At 43.7% G+C, this 22,672-nt stretch overlaps 1 protein-coding gene across 3 annotated transcripts in view; it reads right to left on the bottom strand.

Annotated features, from left to right (window-relative positions):
* Positions 1-672: 672 nt before the first annotated feature.
* Positions 673-22,672, bottom strand: part of ZMAT4 (zinc finger matrin-type 4) — a 297,965-nt gene continuing 275,965 nt past the window's right edge. For all 3 annotated transcript variants that reach the window (XM_038746656.1, XM_038746655.1, XM_038746658.1), the window contains one exon: positions 673-1,755. In XM_038746656.1, the coding sequence (XP_038602584.1) occupies positions 1,740-1,755 (16 nt within the window). In that variant the 3' untranslated portion in view covers positions 673-1,739. The remainder of the gene's footprint in view (positions 1,756-22,672) is intronic.

Below are 22,672 nucleotides of genomic sequence, written 5' to 3'. Positions count from 1 at the left end.
TGTACAGATTCAAAGAAAACCAGTCTTTGACTTTGGAGATCTCCTTGGGTAACCTGCATTATTTGCACTGGAAAACCTGGAAAATAAAATCATTTCCATCTGGCTCTCCTTCCCCATTGGAGAACTGAGTCTGGCCAATGCTATCCAGCCCTTAGGGCCTCTTATGCCAGATCTTATTTCCTTGGCACCTCCTGAAGCAGCGATGGTGGCCTAAGGGGAGACCTTTTCTGCTGGCTGGTTCTGCCAGGGCAGAACAAACAACTTGCCATTCTTTGAGTTCTTCAGAGGAAAGATTCTTTCCTGAATCCTAGGTGGTGGTAATATAATTGCAGATACTATCATCCTGTAATGGTAGTGGCCGCAGATGGTTTTTTGTATGTGTAACTTTTGCCTCCATGTTTTTATAGAAAAACAACAGAATTCCAGAAAATCCAGATTGTTTTGTTGCCAGAAGATCAATCACTGATTTTCCCCCCTTCACTGAACACACAATGCCTGGGGAACATGGTGCAGCACTCACACTTAGTTCTTATTGAACTCATGTGAGTTAGAATTGTCACTGGGTGGCTGGCCCCATGAAATCCCGGCCAGAGACACTCGATGGTGGTGTTGGGGGAGGATGAATATTAACAAAAAGCAAAGATTTGTTTATGATTTAAGGCCCCCAAACCATTCCCATCGGGGCTGTCTCAGTTGGAGTCTTGATCAGTGAAGTACCTTCAAAAAGCAGACAAACCCATAATCACAGACATGGCAGCAATGAAGAACACAGAATCCAACAGAAAACTACCTCATCAGCGTCCCTTTGGCTGCACAGGGCTAGCAGGTCCTGGATGAGCAAATGTTCCTTTTCTCACTTTCACATATATTCTTGCCTTTTCTTGTGTCTACTTCTGGGAAGAAGTATCTGATTCAGGCTAATTTGGCAGGAAACATCCATTCATTTGAATCCATTTTCCAAAGGAACTGACTTTGGGTCCCGTTGTTGCTGATGCCTTGAAACACTGCACCGAAGAACCTCGCTGCTGAGATATTGTTTGCTGCAGTGAGCGTCTTGTGGACAGACTAATTCTCTCCTTAAGCTAACACAACAAATGTATAAATGAGTAGGACTATGGCCTAACCTTTAGGAACTCTGGTTGGAAGACAGGAAAGGAGTTGAACATTTTTTTTTCTTTCACAGTTTTCACTGTTCAGTGACCTATTAGTATTTTTTGAAGGAGGCTGGGAGAAAGGAATAATTCATCCATTATACATCTCCTGTTGCTTGCACTTCATTTTAGTCCTTTGAATGTTGCAACTAATCATGCTCAACATGATGAAGAAATAATGTTTATTTCTGGTTGAAGATGGAGCACATCACAATCATCAATAATTTAACTGGGTAATTATACTCTCTGGAGAAATCTAGAATAAATGTGAAAAAAGCAAAATATTTTATTTGTACTGTCTCTAAAGATGAGTGATGTGATCACTTGGCTACAGGTTTGTTTTTCAGGATGTGGGCTGACATCTTGAAAAGGTTTAAAAAAAAGTCCATCCAAATATTTTAACTTACCACAAAATTAAAAAAGAAAATCCATTCACTGTCCAAAACCAAGATTAGTAATATATTAATTTGTGAATCCTCACAAGTAATGTTCATTGTCCAAGAAAGAATGCTCTCTATCTGTTGATTAGCAACTCTTCTGTGAGGAAGAAATCCTGATGTTTTTCTTTTCTCTGGATTGATGTTTTCACTACTGATTCTTCAGGCTGTAATACAGAAGGGAAAACAGTCTTACCTCCCTTCTCAGTTAATTATTCCAATATCACTTACAGCACGGAAGAAGGTTAAGAATAGCGTGACTTCCTAAATAGTCAATGCCAATCAAGCTCAGGGTGGAGACAGAATTTTTTATAAATAAGATCAGAGGATCAGTATTCAGTACTCTTGCCAATTTGATGAGGGTACAAAAGAATTCTGCTCTATTAAATTTGGGTAAATGTTCTAAAAAAAATGGAGTTCATTTGTAAATTTGATGGAACACTAGCCACACCGCTCTACTTTCTTGGTAAATATGTTTTTTGAGAGAAAACCAAACTCTAGTTTCAAGTAATAAATGTGATTTTTGGCTAGTGTTAGTTCTCAGAAGATTAGTTTGTAGTTAATAATGCATCATTTTATTTCACTTCCTCCATCAGTAGAGTTGTCCAAGATAACTGAATGGTATGGGTGGAAGGGAAGAGAAAAATACACATTTTGGGGTTTACACTCAAAGGGTATATGCTTTTAAGTCAAATCCATGACCCAGAAAAACACTACCTGTTAATAGCAAATGACTGACCTTTCCCAAATTAGCAACTGTTAGGCTCTTGGGAAAAACCCACTTTGGGCCTTTTATTTTATTTTTTACTTTTTTTAGTCTGAGGGGCAAAACACTGTGATGGGTTTTCAATACAATGGTGGCACACCAATTAATTTTTCTGTTCAATTAGCATAAAACCTACTTATTAAGGCGGGAACTATCCATCATTTAGCAATCAAGATCTCCCGTCTTTTAACCAAACATATGTCAAGAGATATGCTAACTGTCTGGGTAAACAGTGAGCACTCCAGGGCACTCTACTGCAGCACTCTACTGCATAGGGATTGTAGAGAATATCTGAATATCTTCCTAAATAGAAAGATCAAAAGGATCAGGGTTGCTTTCCTTAAGAGAAAAGAGGACAAAAAGGGGATATAATAATAATAATAATGGCATTTGGTAAGCTCTTACTATGTGCAAAGCACTGTTTTAAGTGCTGGGGGGAATACAAGGTGATCAGGTTGTCCCACGTGGGGCTCACAGTTTTAATCCCCATTTTACAGATGAGGTAACTGAAGCTCAGAGAAGTTAAGTGACTTGCCCAAGGTCACACAGCAGACATGTGGCCTGGATTAGAACCCATGACCTCTGACTCCCAACCCTGTGCTCTTTCCATTGAGCCACGCTGGGACATGAAACCATAGGAAGGGTAATTTTATGGGGGTGACACTCACCCACTATTCTTTATGTCCTCTTGGTGGAGGAGGGGAGAAGGGATGGGCATTCAAGAGGGATAGAGTTTAAATTAAAGTGGGAAAGATTTTGATTGGACATAAGGAAGAAGTTTCTGATTTACTAGGTTTAAAAAAAAAAATACCTGAAATGGGATATTGTGGAATTTCCATCTTTTGAGATCTTTAAGAAAGAGATAGGCAACCGTTTTAGATGGCTTGATTTTTACCTGCTAAATACTTCAGTAAGAAGGGTCAGGAGGGAAGTCTAAGCTAATTAAGGGAATGGAAAGAAGTAAGGCTAGAAGTATAAGCCCTTTCACCCTAGTCTCCAAGATTTTTATTTCTTAAGAAATAAAATATTTCTTGTTCGCTAGGACCAAGAGGGATCACCTACTGGAGTGCTGTACTGGCTGAATTTAGTTTGCTCAACTTATGGAGGAGCCTGTTTTATATAAGGCCAAACCCAGGACCCCAACATCAGCATCTGTTTGGTACCAGAAAGACTAGTTTTCAGCTGTTCTGTTCCCTCTCCAATCTATATCTGACTTTGGCTACCAGTACTTATGTAGTGATATTTACTCAGCATCTACTGTGGGAAAACGCTGGGGAAGAATGCGATAATGGATAAATGAGGCTCAGTCCCTGGTCCTCAAAGAGCTCACAGTTGAAAAGTGGGGCTGGGAAGTAGGCAATGAGAACATGAGGGAAGACAAAATAATGTAAGCATGCAACGCCAATGTCAAGATCAGTTTTTTAATTTCAAGCTCCCTGCCTCCCTCCACCCCAGTTCCTGCTGACATGTTCCAGGTCTTGGATATACCTGAGTTCCCAGAGACCAGGGAGGGGAAAGCAAAAGCTCTGGTGAAAATGGTGTGTGTGGCATAAGGAGGGCTTCAAGGCTCTCCATCACCTCGCCCCCTCCTACCTCACCTCCCTTCTCTCCTTCTACAGCCCAGCCCGCACCCTCCGCTCCTCCGCCGCTAATCTCCTCACCGTACCTCGTTCTCGCCTGTCCCGCCATCGACCCCCGGCCCACGCCATCCCCCGGGCCTGGAATGCCCTCCCTCTGCCCATCTGCCAAGCTAGCTCTCTTCCTCCCTTCAAGGCCCTGCTGAGAGCTCACCTCCTCCAGGAGGCCTTCCCAGACTGAGCCCCTTCCTTCCTCTCCCCCTCATCCCCCTCTCCATCCCCCCCATCTTACCTCCTTCCCTTCCCCACAGCACCTGTATATATGTATATATGTTTGTACATATTTATTACTCTATTTATTTATTTATTTATTTTACTTGTACATATCTATTCTATTTATTTTATTTTGTTAGTATGTTTGGTTTTGTCCTCTGTCTCCCCCTTTTAGACTGTGAGCCCACTGTTGGGTAGGGACTGTCTCTATATGTTGCCAATTTGTACTTCCCAAGCGCTTAGTACAGTGCTCTGCACATAGTAAGCGCTCAATAAATACGATTGATGATGATGATGATGATGAGGGAGTGGGAGGTGGCAGTTCACTGGTCCCACTAGAGAAACACTTTGGGTCTGGTTACGCTTGGCATACAGCCACAAAGCAGACCATAAAACATCATTAGGTTACATCACATGCCTGGCATAATGCAGGTGATATCACTTACATCTTTGGGTCCAGTATTTTTGAATGCCTTGAGAAGCCCTGGTTTAGGACCAAAAGTTGCACTTCTGAGGGGCACTGTGGTATGAGTCTGTGCATGATGAGGTTCTGCATGGCTACCCAGCAAAACTCAGGAGAATCACTTCACGAGTATGAAATCATCACTCATGTGCTGAAGGGCCCCAGGCACTGTGCCATCACATTCCAAGCCTTAAAATGGAGGGAAAAAAGGGACGGGAGGAAGAAACATGGGGGACCCAAGCTCAACCAGTCCAAGGGAGGATTTTATCAGACTGATTTAACCTATCCATAACTGACCAGACTCTGTCTGGGGCCTCGGGGCTAATCCAAACCTGTGGTTCTACTGCCTTCTGCTGACCCAGAATCTTCAGGTGGCCAGGAATCACAACTGCACCTTTCCTTAATTCCAGAGCAAAACATGGGATTAAAGGATATCTCTCCTACTAGACAGAAAAGGATATTTGATAGCTAAAGTTGACCTGGTGACTAATTTTTGCACGCCATTTAGGAAACACTACTTCATCCAACAACACCTCCAAAATAAATTCCAGATTCTACTTTCTCAAAACTGCTACCAGAAAACTTTCAAATGAATAGATACAGTAACTTCAACATATTCCACAGGAGAAAGGATAGTATTTGCATCAATTATTTTTAAATCTGTTAGATTTTGTTTGTAATTATCTTTGAAGTTTGTCTCCATCCAATGGCTTCCCTCTATTTAAGAACCAGCTTTTTAGTCTAAACTTCCTAAAAATCACATTTTTGATATACTGTTCAATATTCTTCAGCATTAAGTGAAGAAAATCCTACAGGAGTGACTTCTTTCTCAGATTAATGCAGCAAAAAGATTGGAAGTTCTTACAGAACTAACAAATCCAATCTCAGTTTAATAAATTGCTGAGATGCATTTATGCAGCAAACCCCACATACTACTACAAAGACAAACTGTATCAGTAATAGAGAAGTTTTCAAATCATGACTATATTGTTAGAGGAAACCAGAAGTGTCATCACTGTAAATTATAGTAAAAGAACTTAATCTTCCACAGTTGAATATCACTCTCACTTTTCATAGCCAGGTCAAACATTCAGATTCTTCCTGAACATACGGTAGTAGTGGCAAATTAAAATGCCTTTCAAGTCCATCTAAACTTTTATAATGAATCATCCATTACTGATACTTATTGGTCTAAAGGCTTCTTGGTATTCAGTAGCCAGTGCAATACAACAGATTGTGGAAAATTCCATTGCTATTAATAAATGTGCACCCATCAAATCTGGAAAAAATAAATACTTCAACCTGAGATAGATATGCTATATGATTCAGATATTTTAAGAAATCTCTTGAAATAGAAAATTGAGGAAAGTCACTAAGAGGTAACAATCATTCGTATTTCGCTGAAGGCAAATTATGACCAGGGAGGGTGCTGGCTCAATCATGCTTAGCCTATGGTCCTTCTTTTATATATTTCTATCCTCATTGTGTGTGTGTGCATACATAAACAAACCTCCACAAATGAAGCTTTAGTTCACCAAACAAAACTACCTCTTCTCAGATACGTTCTGCTCTTGTCTATATGACTCTTGGATATCATCTTCAATATCTTTGCTTCTGCTATGTGTTTGCTAATTGCAAATAGAGTTAAGGGGCCAGCTGTCCTGTCAACCTTGACTTCTCACTTGTTACCAAAAGTGTATTTGTTGAGCCCTGAATAAATGCAGGGATATATTTCCACAAATACATCTTGTACCACAATCACATATGCTATGTAATTTCCAGTTTATCATAAACAGAGAAAATGCAGAGAACATCATGACCCCCAAACTGAGGTGATAACTTCAGCAAGCTAGGCCTCTAGCTGGGCGGGTGCTTAGGAGGTCATTTGACTAGGCAAGTTATAACCAGTGATATGGCCCAATTGTGTCCAAGTTGACTATTTACCCAAAACATTCCCCATCCCAAAAGAGGGAAAAAAGTTTGGTACTAAGTTTAGTAGGGAAGCAGCATTGTCTAGTGAAAAGAGCATGGGCCTAGGAGTCAGAGGACCTGGGTGTGTGACCATGGGCAAATCATCTGCACAAATATTCAATCTATCACCAAATCCTGTCAGCTCAACCTGCAGAACATGGCTAAAATCAACCCTTTCCTCTCCATCCAAACTGCTACTACATTAATCCAAGCACATAGCGTATCTTTACTTGATTACTACACCAGCCTTATTGCTGACCTCCCTGCCTCCTGACTCTCTGCACTCCAGTCTATATTTCACTCTGCTGCCAGGATCATTTTTCCACCCCATTTTGTCCATGTTTCCCTGTTCCTCAAGAACTTCCAATGGTTGTCTATGCACCGCTGCATCAAACAGGAACTCCTTCCCTAGGCTGTAAAGCACTCAATCACCTTGCCTCCTCCTACTTTGCCTCTCTGATTTCCTGCTACAATTCATCCTGCACACGTCCCTCCTCTATCTACTCACCTTACCTCCATCTCATCTATCTCACTGATGACTCCTCACCCACTGCCTGCCTTTGGCCTAGAATGCCCTCCCCCTTCGTATCTGATAGACAATCACTCTCCCCACCTTCAAAGCCTTATTAAATGTACATCTCCTCCAAGAGGACTTCCCTAAGCCCTCATTTCCTCTTATCCCACTCCTTTCTGCATTGCCCTGGCACTTGGATTTGCATCCTTTATTCACTCCAACTTCTACCCTACAGCACTTGTTTACATATCTGTAATTCATTTATTTATAGTAATGTCTGTCTCCCCATCTAGTCTGTAAGCTCAATGTGGGCAGGGATCATGCCTACCAACTCTGTTTTACTGTATTTTCCCAAGCACTTCGTATAGTGCTCTGCAAACAGAAAGCACTCAATAAATATGATTGTCTTCACTTCTCTGTGCCTCAGTTCCCTCATCTGCAAAATGGGGATTCAATACCTTCAATTCAATACTTAGATTATGAGCCCCCTGTGGGAGCTGATTATCTTGTATCAACCTCAGAACTTAGTATAGTATTTAGCACATTAATTCATTCATTCATTCATTTAACTGTATTTATTGAGTGCTTACTGTGTGCAGAACACTGTACTAAGTGCTTCAAAAGTATAATTCAGCAACAGATAGAGACAATCCCTACACAACAATGGGCTCACAGTATAGAAGCACAGTAAGAGCTAAACAAATATCACAATTATTATTGTTATGAGTAAAAGGGACGCTCAAGGTGCAAAACAAAATTTGCAAATCCATAATTGAATGAATTTATGATTCCTTAGGAAACTCTACCAGAACAATTGCAGATGGAGGTGAGGCATTCTGGGAGAGATGTGTCCATGGTGTCGCTATGGGTCAGAGATGTCTCGACCACATAAAACAAGATAAGGACAACTCTACTCTAGCTCACTGGGCTTTTAGGTGGCCGGACTGTCCCTATGACTAGTATAATTTCTGAGAGCACACGCAGGATGGTATTCAAGAGATGACGCTAACTTATAAGGAACCTGTGTGCTATTCAACGTACCATGCTAAGGTGAATGAGGTCATGTGCCTGTCAGCAAAATCCTATACATACTGTTATTTTTGTTAATGGCCTTTGTTAAGTGCTTACTATGTGTCAGACACTGTACTAAACACTGGTAGATACCAGCTAATCAACTGGACACAGTTTATATCCCACATGGGGCTCGCAGTCTTAATCCCCATTTAACAGATAAGGTAACTGATGCACAGAGAAGTTAAGTGACTTGCCCAAGGTCACACAGCAGGCAAATGGCAGGGCTGGGATTAGAAACCAGGTTCTTCTGACTCCCAGGCCCATGCTCTTCACACTAGGCAACATTGCTTCTCAACTGTTAAACAACTCCTTTGGAGTTTTAGACAAAAAGCTGAAATTGTCAGAGGATTTCACTTCCTTGGCTAAACCATATCTATAATATAAATAAGTACATTTTTTTAAGCGTTTACTATGTGCAAAGCACTGTTCTAAGCACTGGGGAGGTCACAAGGTGATCAGGTTGTCCCACGGGGGGCTCACAGTCGTAATCCCCATTTTATAGATGAGGGAACTGAGGCTGAGAGAAGTGAAGTGACTTGCTCAAAGTCACACAGCTGACAAGTGGCAGAGCCGGCATTTGAACCCATGACCTCTGACTCCAAAGCCCGTGCTCTTTCCACTGAGTCACATATTCAAGGAATAGGAATGGTCAGATCTTTCACTCTGAGAGTAGCTGACAGACTGAGGCATCAATGACACATAAAGAACTGTATCAAGTGAATGGCCCTCAGAATTTTTAATGGGTGGAAGATTAAGTCCCTGCCACAGACACAGCAAGAAGAAATGGCCCTTCTTGAGCCATTTCATCAGCATCTCCTTGAAGGCATTTTTAGCATCAAGTGGCAAGACAGATCACCAACAGAATTCTAGAATTCAGTCAGGCCCTACTACTGGGCTGACACAAACACAGCTCCATATAGTTGGAAAGAAGCAAAAGGTGAAGATTCCCAAAGAAGCTGCTGAATAGTGAGCTGAAATGATGGGTTCAAGTGAGGAGATCAAGGCACTCAGAAGCACACTTTCAAACCCCTTGGCAGGGTGCAAGGCTTCTGAGAAGCCACATAATATTAATAAGAATTGTAGTTTTAGTTAAGCACTTACTATGTGTCATGAAATGTATTAAGCGCTGGGGTGATTCAAGATAATTTGATCTGACACAATCCCTGTATCATATGGGGCTCACAGTCCATGGAAGAAGAACAGGCATTTGACCTCCATTTTACAGCTGAGGATTCCTAGGCACAGATAATTCAAATGTTTCTGCCGAGATCACACAGCAGGCCACTGGCAGGGCTGGCATTGGAACCTAGGTCCTCTGACTCCAAGGCCCAAAGTCTTTACCTAGAACACTCAATTCTCACAGCAGCAGATATACCAACTGAGTGTGCTCTTTTTAAACAAATACATTACACAGTCAGCAATGGACTCCGAAAATAACATCAGGGGCCACTATAGGGACGAATACCTAATACTAGGGGCAAAAAAGACAATGTGTCCCCTTCAAGTCTTTTCAAAGCAACTGTCTCCAGATGGTAATAGATAGCATCCTAGATTTTTACATCTCCTCAAGTGGGAATACAGACCAGAGTGAGAGGGAGAGGAAGTGCAATCTCTACAATCACTGCAGGATTACCTCTGGCAGGAGAAATAGGGAGCAACCACAGATACAATGAACCATCTAGATAAGCCACATTATTAATTGGGTTAAGAAGCTGAGAGGTAAGAATTTGGGGGATAAATTCATTCACTCAGACATACCTATTGAGCACTTACTTTGTGCAGAGCACTTTACTAAGCGCTTGGAAAGTACAATTTGGCAACAGAGACAATCCCTACCCAACGGGCTCACAGTCTAGAAAGGGGGAGACAGACAACAAAACAAGACAAGTAGACAGGTATCAACAGCATCGATATAAATAAATAGAATTTTAGATATACACACATCATTAATAAAATAAAGAGAATAATAAATGTGTACATATTTACACAAGTGCTGAGGAGCAGGGGGGATAGAGCAGAGGGATGGAGTAGGGGTGATGGGGAGGGGAGGAAGAGCAGAGGAAAAGGGGGGCTCAGTCTGGGAAGGCCTCCTGGAGGAGGTGAGCTCTCAGTAGGGCTTTGAAGGGGTCGAAGTGTGCTAGTTTGGCAGATGTGAGGAGGAAAGGCATTCCAGGCCAGAGGTTGGATGTGGGCCAGGGGTCAATGGCGGGACAGGCGACAACAAGGCACAGTGAGGAGAGTAGCGGCAGAGGAGCAGAGTGTACAGACTGGGCTATAGTAGGGGAGAAGGGAGGTGAGGTAGGAGGGGGCAAGGTGATGGAGAACTTTGAAGCCAGTAGTGAGGAGCTTTTGCTTGATTCGAAGGTTGATAGGCAACCACTAGAGATTTTTGAGGAGTGGGGTGAGCAACCACTAGAGATTTTTGAGGAGGGGGGTGACATGCCCAGAGCATTTCTGTAGAAAGATAATCCAGGCAGCAGAGTGAAGTATAGACTGAAATGGGGAGAGACAGGAGGTTGGGAGATCAGAAAGGATGCTGACGCAGTAATCCAGTTGGGATAGGTTGAGATACGGGTAAATGAAAAGGGACTGTAAATTCTACAGTGGTCTCAGTTTAGGAGTGATCCTCAAGCACACATCATTTTCACATTTAGTTCAGAGTCAAAAGGACTGATCTTGGAATCAGTTGATGAAAAACAGAATTTTCAATGAAAACGCAACCTAATTAGTACCACAGTCATCTCTAGCAAGCACTGATGCTACATGTATTTGTTTTTGTTGGGTAAATAAGCTAGAACAAGAAATCAAGAAGTTCACTGGATTCTGTTTTCCTCAGAGAAATATCCCTTGCTTCCCTGTAAAACTCTGATTCCTGAAACAGCATATTTCCTGAAAGTTTATGACATGTACCACACGGCGACTGTGAGATGAAATGGAAGCGAGAGAGCGAGTTACGTTTGACGATTTTGTGTTTGCAGCAAATACCTGGGAATTGACTCTCTCACAATCCCTTTATAGTAGAAATATGTGCTCTGTGCAGAATGAAAAACAGAAATTTTCTGAGATTTTGAGCTTGTACCATTGTTGATGTGCCTTCTACATATGCAAAATGAGAACTTTTCTTAGCCCCCGTGTGATATAAATAATTTTTGGATCATTTTAAAAATACGCTGAAAATATGGAAATGCAATCAAGGCTAAGAGTGACATTTCTTGAGGCATGTTATTTACAATATTTTGATTAGCTCCAATTCCTGAATGGCAAAGCAGCTTATGTAAATACTTACTAAACTCCAGTTCCATATCTGTGTTCTCAATCTTAATGAAAACCACAGCTCCTGGAAGGATGCTGGGCTCCAGCCAGACTTGGACGGAGGTGGGCCTGGGCCAGATGGAGTCTGGCCCGAAAAATCTGGCTGTGCACAGCTCTAGCTCCCAGGTGTCACTTGTTTTGCAGTAGTCAACAAGAACATGGTGTCTAGCAAAAGGTTTGCAGGGGTCAAATGAAGAGTCAGAGTAACGGAGACTCAGATCATAAATGGTTGTCATCACCATAGGCTTTAAAGCCCTCAATCACCTTACCCCCTCCTACCTTACCTTGCTACTTTCCTACTACAACCCAGTCCAAACACTTTGCTTCTCTAATGCCAACCTTCTAACTCTATCTTGATCTCATTAATCTCGCTGCTGACCTCTTGCCTACATCCTGCCTCTAGCCTGGAACATCCTCCCTCCTCATAATCGACAGACAATGACTTTTACCACCTTCAAAGCCTTATTGAAAGCATATCTCCTTCAAGATACATTCCCTGACTAAGCCCTCCTTTCCTCTTCTCCCTTCCCTTCTGAGTAGCCCTGACTTGCTCCCTCCTTTAACCCCTCTCCCAGCACTTATGTACATATCTATAATTTGTGAATTTATATTGATGTCTGTCTCCTCCTCTAAACTGTAAGCTCATTGTGGACAGGGAAGATGTCTGTTTATTGTTGTATTTTACTCTCCCAATCGCTTAGGACAGTGCTCTGCACATAGTAAGTGATCAATAAAGATGACTGACTGACTTGATGAGGATAGATCAGGTGCTGCCTTGAATACCACAGGAGGTGGCCATCTTGAGTACATTAGGCAGTGTATTGTGTGCCCCCTCTCCCCCCAGCCCATATGTTGTCCTGAGGTGATTGTTTGCCTTGTTTCCCAGCTGAAACCACCTGTAAACTCTGTAGTAGTATGGGATTATTAACAGTAGTATTCCACTGAGGGCCTACTATGCGTAATGCACTTGTACTAAGTGCTTGGGAACTAGAAAACAAAAAAGTAGACATTCCCTACCCACAGAAGCTTCTATTCTAGTGCTCAGAGAGGTAGGAAGGAATGAGAAGCAGCATGATCTAGTGGAAAGAGCATGGGCTTGCGAGTCAGAGGACCTGGGTCCTAATCCCGGCTCTGCCAATTGTTGCTTGTGTGACCTTGGGCAAGTCACTTAACTTCTCTGTGACTCAGTTCTCCTGTTCTCCCTCCTACTTAGACTGTGAGCTCCTTGAGGGACAGGTACTGTTTCCAACCTAACTACCTTGTATCTATCCAGAGCTTAGTGCAGTGCCTGGCACATGGTAAGCGCTTAACAAATACCAAAAGAAAGAGGGGCTGCATTCAACCTAATTAACGTGCATCTACCCCAGTGCTTAACATATAGTGAGCACCTCCCCTCCCCACAGCACCTGTATATATGTATATATGTTTGTACGTATAGAGTAATCTCTATTTATTTATTTTACTTCTACATATTCATTCTATTTATTTCATTTTGTTAATATGTTTTGTTTTGTTGTCTGTCTCCCCCTTCTAGACTGTGAGCCCGCTGTTGGGTAGGGACTGTCTTTATATGTTGCCAACTTGTACTTCCCAAGCGCTTAGTACAGTGCTCTGCACACAGTAAGCACTCAATAAATATGATTGAATGAATGAATGAATTATTACTGTATCAGCAAAACAATGGCCAGATAGTGTTTTGAGGAGGAGGGAATGGTCCACAAAAACAGCTGGGAGATTGAAGAGGATGAGGATGCAATATAGCCCTTGGCATTTGGCATCAGGAGATGATTGATGATCTTAGAAAATGCAGTCTTGGTGGAGTGCAGGAGTTGAAAGTCTGATTGCAGTGAGTTGCAAAGAGAATTGGTGGAGAGGAAATGAAGGCAGTGGGTGTATACAACCTGCTCTAGGATTGGAAAGGAATGGAAGAGGGAGAAGAGGTGATAGGTAGAGAGGGCAGGGAAGTAGAGAGATGGCTTTTTTAGAATGGCAGAGGGACTGAAGCCTGTTTGAAGGGAGTGGGTAGGAGCCATGGAGTGTGAAAGGTTGAAAATAGCAATGAGGGAGGGGAAGAGAATAGGAGAAAGTGATTGGAGAATGGGAGGGGTAATGGTCAGAGGTGCAGGTAGAGGGAGTAGATTTAGAAAGCAGGTAGGAGACCTTATCTTGAGTAACAGTGCAGAAGCAGGAGAGAGAGGAGCAAGGAGGAGTAGGGTGTTGAGAGAGTGATGAGAGATTTTGGGTTTCAATTTTACCAACAAAATGGTTCGCATGGTCATCGTGGCTATAGAAGGGAAGTGATGGGAGGACTGGAAGCTTCAGGAGGAAGTCGAAGCTCTGTAAAAGTTGCTGTGGTTTAAGAGTGTGTGAATCAGAGGGAGGAATAGTGGAGCTGTTAAGGAGAAAATGGAGTTGAGTTTAGACAGTTTCTCCATGTTGCACAAACCCATAACTTTGTTATTAGCCTCAGCTCATCTCTGTCATTCAACTCACATATTCCATCTGTCACCAAATCCTGTCAGTTCTACCGTCATAACATCACTAAAATCTGCCTTTTCTTCTCCGTCCAAACTGCTACTTTGCTGCCTTGACTAATACATTTGCCTCCTCACTGACCTCCCTACCTCTGTCTCTCCCTACTCTGGGCCTTACTTCACTCTGCTGCACAGATCATTTTGTGTAAAAAGTTCAATTCACATCTTCCTACTCCAAAACCTCCCATGGTTGCTCATCCACTTCTGCATCAAACAGAAATCTTACCTCTATCTTTGAAGCACTCACTCAGCTCACCCCCACCTCTCTTGCCTTACCGGTTTTCTACTACAACCCAGCCTGCAAATTTCACTCCTCTAACACCAATTTACTCATTGTTGCTCAAGCTCATCTATCTCACTGCTGACCTCTGGCCCACATTCTCCCTCCTGGCCTGGAACTCCCTCCCACTTCATAACTGGCAGACCACCACTCTCCCCAACTTCAGAGCCTTACTCCTACTCTCCTCCAAACATCTCCTCCAAAAGGCCTTCCCCAACTAAAGTCCTCATTTCCCCTGCTCCCCTCTGCATCACCTATGCACTTGGATCTGTACCCTTTAAGCAGTTGATATTCACCCCACCTTCAGCCCCATATCACTTGTGTAGCGTGGCTCAGTAGCAAGAGCATGAGCACAGGAGTCAGAGGATGTGGGTCCTAATCCCAGCTTTGCCAGTTGTCTGCTGTGTGACCTTGGGAAAGCCTCTTAACTTCTCTGGGCTTCAGTTCCTTCATCTATAAAATGGGGATAAAGACTGTGAGCCCCAAGTGGTACAACCCAATTACCTTGTATCTACCCCAGCGCTTAGAACAGTGCTTGGCACATAGTAAGCACATAAATACCATCATTATTATATCAATAATTCTTTTTAATGTCTCTTTTCCCCTCTAGACAGTATTCTCCTGGTGGGCAGGGAACATGTCAACTCTCCAACTCTGTGCTGTGGGCTAGTGGAAAGAGCATGGACCTGGGAGTTTGTTTTTTATTAAATGGTATTTGTTAGGTGCTTACTTTGTGCCAGACACTGCACTAAGCACTGGAGTAGATTCAAGCTAATCATCTTGGACACAGCCCATGGGGCTCACAGTCTTATTTCCTGTTTTACAGATGAAGATACTGAAGCACAGAGGAGTTAAGTGACTTGCCCAAAGTCACACAAGTAGACAAATTGCAGAGCTGGGATTAGAATCTTGTTCCTTCTGACTCCCATGCCCATGCTCTATCCACTAGACCATGCTGGTGTTGGTTCAGCCTTTACAACATCACAAATCTGCCCTTTCCTCTCCATCCAAACTGCTACCATGTTAATTCAAGCACTTTTCCTATCCTGCCTTGATTACTGACTATATCAACCTCCTTGCTGACCTTCCTGCCTCCTGTCTCTCCCATTCCAGTCCAAACTTTACTCTGCTACCCGGATCATTTTTCTATAAAAAACTTTCAGTCCATGTTACCCCACTCCTCAAGAACTTCCAGTAGTTGCCCATTCACTTCTGTATCAAAATGAAACTCCTTACCATCAGCTTTAAAGTCCTCAATCACCTTGCCCCCTCCAACCTTACCTTGCTGCTCTCCTACCACAACCCAGCCTGCACCCTTCACTCCTCTAATGCTAACCTCCTCAATACACCTCAGTCTCATCTCTCTCACCTCTGACCTCTCACCCAGGTCCTGCCTCTGGCCTGGAATGCCCTCCCTCTTAATATCCAATAGACTATCACTCTCCCCTCTTCAAAGCCTTATTGAAGGCTCATCTCATCTCCCTCCGGAAGATTTCCCTGACTAGACCCTAATTTCCTCATCTCCCACTCCCTCCTGCATCACCCTTATACTTGGATTTGCACCTTTATTCACCCCTCCCTCAGTCTCACAGCACTTGTGTACATAGCCATAATTTATTCATTTATATGTCTATGTCCCCCTCTAGATTGTGAGCTCGTTGTAGGCAGGAACATGTCTACCAGCTCTGTTGTATTGTTATATTGTACTCTCCCAAACACTTAGTACAGTGCTCTGCATACAATAAGCATTAAATAACTATGATTGGAGTTAGAGGTGCTGGGTTCCAATTCCAACTCCACCACTTGTTTGCTGTGTGATCTTGGGCAAGTCACTTCACTTCTCTGTGCCTCATTTACCTGATCTGTAAAATAGGGATTAAGACTGTCAGCCTCATGTGGGAAACTGACAGTGTCGAACCTGAGTATCTTGTATCTACCCAGTATCTATAGTGTATCTATACAGATTATCTTGTATCTATGTACAATGCCTGGGACATAGTAAGTACTTTATGGATACCATTTAAAGAAAAAAAAAAACCAACAAAAACCAAAAAAAAAACCCTCAAACAACTCTACTGCATTGTTCTCTCCCAACCGCTTAATACATTGCTCCGCATACAGTAAGCATTTAATAAATATCATTGATTATTTGATTAGCATGACAGAGTGAGATCCTAGTGGAGGGAGTTGTCTCAGAATCTGGATTTTAGCTCCCTGGGTGTAGGGATGGTGATCCAGGCTTGGGTATTGGATGTGCAAGAGACACAAAGAAATAACAGGGAAAGAGAGTTGCGGTGGTTAGAGAGGGTGGAAGTGAGGGCCTATATTTTCATACCTAGGGATAGGAGGGCTGCCAGAGAGCCTAGAAGGGCAGAAGGAAGCTCGAATAGATGGAGTGGGTCGATATTACTGAGACCCAGGTGGGGCTTAGGATCAAATTTCATGGATGAGGGTGAGGTGGCAGAGAAGGAGGTGGTCAGGAAAAAATCTGATTTGGTGAGGTGAGAAGTGAAGCATTGTTTAGGGATGAGTAGATCAATGCTGGTGAGGCCCTGAGGTGGCCTGTAGTAAGAGGGGTGAGGAGTGAATGAGCCAAATGAAGTGGGTCCATAGGGGTGGTCAGCATGGGAGGGGATGGTCAATACAGAAACAGAAGTCCCCAGAGATCAGAGTCATGGGAAGCAGCATGACCTATTGCATAGAGCACGGGACTGAGTCAGAAGGATCTGGGTTCTAATCCCAGCTCGACCGTTCGTCTGCTGTGTGGCCTTGGGCAAGGCAATTCACTTCTCTGTGCCTCAGCTACCTCATCTGTAAAATGTGAATGAAGACTGTGAGCCTCATGTGGAACAGGGACTTTGTCCAACCTGATCTGTTTGAATCTACCCTCAGCACTTAGAACAATGCTTGATATATGCTAAGTGTTTAACAAATACCATCATTATTACTAATAGTTGAAGGGTGTGAAACTAAAAAGGCAAGAAAAGCATAAAATCAATAAGAAATGAAGAGGTGGGGCCAAGAGAGTGGTAGAAAAGAGCAACTAGCAGTGCAGAGGGTGGTAAAGGATGATGTGGGATTCAAAAAGAGAAGCAGGGGAGGGGGAGACAGACAGGCCAGCTGCTCCCCATTTGTGAGATGGGGAGAGTGTGAGAGAATGAGCCCCCATCAAGAGAGGGTGTCAGGGAAGACAGTGCCAAACAGCAGGGGTTGAGTCTTGCTCTTAATGAGTTAGAGGAGTGAGCAAACAAGGAACCAGGCCAGGTTGAAGGGGAATTTGCCCCCGATGGGGTAAGGGTTCTACAGACCATAGAAGAATAGAGATTTTTGCAAGGGAGGGTGGTGAGGGAAAATGGAGGGTGAATGAGGTGATGAGGGTGTTGTGAAGGAAGAGGGGTTGGTGCAGGGCCAAGGGGAGAATAAAAGGAACGTGGAGGGAGGCGTGGAGTAAACATGGTCTGGGAGATCACTGTGGATATAGGGTTCAGCTGCTGCTCCTTCCACAACATTCTAAAAATTTAATCCCCGACTCTGTTCTGGGAGAAGAGAGACATGAACTATGGGCTTCATGTAGTCTGGAGGGAACTTGGCCACTTGGTAGAGGCTGCTAGGAGATCAGCTCCAATTTATTTATTTATATTAACATTCTAGACTTTAACCTCCTTGTGGACAGGAAACCTATCTACCAATTCTGTAGTGTACTCTCCCAAGCACCTACTATAGTGCTCTGCACACAATAAGCATTCAATAAATACCACTCATCAATCAGCTGAACAGTAGTGTTATTTTCTCCCATGACCCCCACCACACTTCGCTCCTCTAATGCCAACCTATTCATTGTACCTAGATCTCATCTATCTCACCACCAACCTATCACCCATGTCCTGCCTCTGGCCTGGATCACCCTCCCTTTACTATTCAACAGACAATTACTCTCCCCACCTTCAAAACCTTATTGAAGGCACATCTCCTCCAAGAGGTCTTCCCTAACTAAGCCCTCACTTCCGCTTCTTCCACTCCCTCTGTGTCGCCTTGCACCCCTCCTGTGGCACTTATGTCCATATCTGTTATTTATTTATGTATGATAATGTCTGTCACTACCTCTAGACTGTAAACTCATTGTGAGCAGGAAACGTGTACCAACTCTGTTATACTGTAATAATAATGATGGTATTTGTTAAGTGCTTATTATGTGCAAAGCACTGTTCTAAGTGCTGGGGAGGTTACTAGGTGATCAGGTTGTCCCACAGGGGCTCACAGTTTTAATCCCCATTTTACAGATGAGGTAACTGAGGCACAGAGAAGTTAAGTGACTTGCCCAAAGTCACACAGCTGACAGTTGGAGGAGCCGGGATTTGAACCCATGACATCTGACTCCAAAGCCCGGGCTCTTCCCATTGAGCCATGCTGCTTCCCCACTGCTTCCATGTTGCTATACTTTCCCAAGTGCTTAGTATAGTACTCTGCACACAGTAAGCACTCAATAAATATGACTGACATGGGTATTCCGGTGTGATGCTGGACAGTTTTAAATCCTTCTTTCCTCCTGGGATGGGAGGGACTTGCAGCTCAGCAGAAGGTATTAATCAATGGTATATATCAAAAGCTTGCTGTGTACAGAGCATCGTTCCAAACACGAGGGAAAGTACTAGACAATAGAATTGGTAGACAGAGTTCCTGCCCACCAGGAGCATCCACTGGTTTGATTTTTCATAGTGACAATAGGCAACACTAAGCCAGCCACACTCTCTCGCCCAGTCCCCATATGGTCAGCAGTGTGCACTGTGAGAACCCAGTAGGTCTAGCACTACCAGTCAACCTACATATCAGGCAAAAACTCCTCACTCTCGGCTTCAAGGCTCTCCATCACCTCGCCCCCTCCTACCTCACCTCCCTTCTTTCCTTCTACAGCCCAGCCCACACCCTCCACTCCTCTGCCGCTAACCTCCTCACTGTGCCTCATTCTCGCCTGTCCCGCCATCGACCCCCGGCCCACGTCATCCCCCGGGTCTGGAATGCCCTCCCTCCGCACATCCACAAAGCTAGCTCTCTTCCTCTCTTCAAAGCCCTACTGAGAGCTCACCTCCTCCAGGAGGCCTTCCCAGACTGAGCTCCCTCCTTCCTCTCCCCCTCCCCATCCCCCCCGCCCTGCTTCCTTCCCCTCCCCACAGCACCTGTATATATGTTTGTACAGTTTTATTACTCTATTTTACTTGTACATATTTACTATTCGATTTATTTTGTTAATGCTGTGCATCTAGCTTTACTTCTATTTATTCTGATGACTTGACACTTGTCCACATGTTTTGTTTTGTTGTCTGTCTCCCCCTTCTAGACTGTGAGCCCGTTGTTGGGTAGGGACCGTCTCTATATCTTGCCAACTTGTACTTCCCAAGCACTTAGTACGGTGCTCTGCACACAGTAAGCACTCAATAAATATGATTGAATGAACAAATGAATGCAACCTCTGGGTGCTGAGCAGAAAATTCACAGACCACCACCTCAGCCACAGCGCATTCTCTTTCCTAATGAATCTACCAGGATCTGTGGGCCTTCTGTGATGAAGACTGTGAGCCCCATTTGGGACTGAGACTGTGTCCAAACTGATTAACTTGTACCTACCCCAGCGCTTAGAACTGTGCTTTGCACATAGAAATCACTGAACAAGAACCATAATTATTATTATAATTCCTACAACCAAGAGAACAGTGGGAGATGGCAAGCCTGCTAACACACTGTGTTGTGCTGGCTCACTACTACAGGGAGATTTTCACCCCTTGTGCAGATGTGGCTGGCTCAACGGCCCAGGGAGCGAACCATAATCCCTTTCCCGCCGGGAGCATGTTAGGTTTATTCATTCATTCATTAATTCAATCATATTTATTGAGCACTTACTGTGTGCAGAGCACTGTACTAAGCGCTTGGGAAGTACAATTTGGAAACACATAGAGACGGTCCCTACCCAACAGCGGGCTCACAGTCTAGAAGGGGGAGACAGACAACAAAACAAAACATATTAACAAAATAAAATAAATAGAATAGTAAATATATACAAGTAAAATAGAGTAATAAATATGTACAAACATATATACAGGTGTTGTGGAAAGGGGAAGGAGGTAGGGTGGGGGGGGATGGGGAGGGGGAGGAGGGGGAGTGGAAGGAGGGAGCTCAGTCTGGGAAGGCCTCCTGGAGGAGGTGAGCTCTCAGTAGGGCTTTGAAGGGAGGAAGAGAGCTAGCTTGGCGGGTGTGCGGAGGGAGGGCATTCCAGGCCAGGGGGAGGACATGGGCCGGGGGTCGACGGCGGGACAGGTGAGAACGAGGCACAGTGAGGAGGTTAGCGGCAGAGGAGCGGAGGGTGTGGGCTGGGCTGTAGAAGGAAAGAAGGGAGGTGAGGTAGGAGGGGACGAGGTGATGGAGAGCCTTGAAGCCGAGAGTGAGGAGTTTTTGCCTGATGATAATAATAATGGTATTTGTTAAGCACTTACTATGTGCAAAACACTGTTCTAAGCGCCGAGGAGGTTACAAGGTGATCAGGTTATTCCACGCGGGGCTCACAGTTTTAATCCCCATTTTACAGATGAGGTAACTGAGGCACAGAGAAGTGAAGTGACTTGCCCAAAGTCATGCAGCTAATTGGCGGAGCCAGGATTTGAACCCATGATCTCTGACTCCAAAGCCCAGGCTCTTTCCACTGAGCCATGCTGGGCTGTTGCATCTGTGACCTGCCAAGCTTGGCATAGTTTTCAATTTTGTCTTTTACTAACTTCTTGAATCCTCTGCTCCACTGGAGTCCTTCTGGTCCTAATTGGTGCACAACAAACTGGACTGCTGCAGTCCCCCAGCTGTTTGCAGCTCTGCTGCATTATCTGAGCTTTTGATTCATTGCATCTGTACCATGTTTTTTTCTCTTCACCTTGTACATGTTTCTCTGTGCATGAGCACACACACACACACACACAAAAAAAAAAAAACAACCCACCCCAATACCAAGTAATTCAGTATCTTTACCTTAACCATTCACACATCCAGGCCCAGCCAATTTGCAACATGCACAGAGTTACTTGGAAGCTGGTGAACCTGGGATCTTGTTGTTAGCATCTCTTCTCCTCCCTGCCCCCGGCCCAAAGCTCTCACCTCCACCTCGGTTGCCACTTGATGGAAAACATGACAGGCATGCAGGAGAAGTTAGCTGGGATTTCACCCTGCAGGCATGACTGCTTCCAATCCCAATACTAATGTCAACATGCTTACTTTTAGATGGGATTTCCGAATTTCCCAACCCTCTTCCTCTGGCACCCAGATGTTGCTGTTTTCCAGGGTGAGGGGTGGGCAGAAGGATGATCACAGGGCAGGTGATCACCAGGATGAAGGGGGATGTATGGGGTCACCAACAGCCCCAGGACGTTTCCTTTCGCTGGATGGCATAATAATGATAATTGTGGTATTTGTTAAGCACTTACTGATTTACCACTGCATTACAGCTTTCCGAATGTTTTCATTAAGGGACATGTAGTCCAGTTAAGATCATGGGTGGGTCGGGAATTCTTATGTACACTGACTGGGAAACCATATAGATGATATTTTACTATGGGAATGAATTTCTTTTGGTGATGAAGTTGAAAATTGTGTAAGGCATAATGTCTTCAATTTCCCTCAATTTATGGAGATGAATGTGATCTGCAGTTAGTGCATAAGGGTTTAATGATTTATCTTTCTAAACGTTTATAAGTTTTGGTGGGTGCAAAAATCACCTTTTGCACAATCAATTCATTCAATCGTATTTACTGAGGGCTTGCTGTGTGCAGAGCACTGTACTAAGTGCTTGGAAAGTACAATTTATTAAGCCTTTACTGTGTGCAGAGTAACTAAACTCTGAGAGAGATTACACAGGTGGAATTTAGACATGTCCCTGCCCTTCAGGTGCTCACAACAGGAAATAGACTGTTGGTAGTTCATAAATCCATTCAGCCATACCCACGACCATAGCTAAAACCTCAACAACCTCCAATGGCTGCCCATCCACCTCTGCATCCCATGGAAACTCCTAACCATTGCCTTTAAAGCACTTACTCCACTTGCCCCATCCTACCTCACCTCACCAATCTCCTACTACAACAGCCATCAATGGACAAGTACCCCAGCTCTTACTATAGTGCTTGGCTATAATATGAATATAGTGCATGACATCAGAGGAACTGGAAAAATCATAATGGAAAGAGTAAAACCTGAGGACAGGAAATACTACTACTACTAATAATAATAATGGTATTTGCTAAGCGCTTAATATGTGCCATTCATTCATTCAATTGTATTGAGCGCT

Source organism: Tachyglossus aculeatus, chromosome 5 (assembly GCF_015852505.1).
Source record: "Tachyglossus aculeatus isolate mTacAcu1 chromosome 5, mTacAcu1.pri, whole genome shotgun sequence".
Lineage (NCBI taxonomy): Eukaryota > Metazoa > Chordata > Mammalia > Monotremata > Tachyglossidae > Tachyglossus > Tachyglossus aculeatus.
This window is presented reverse-complemented; position numbering and strand designations above follow the sequence as displayed.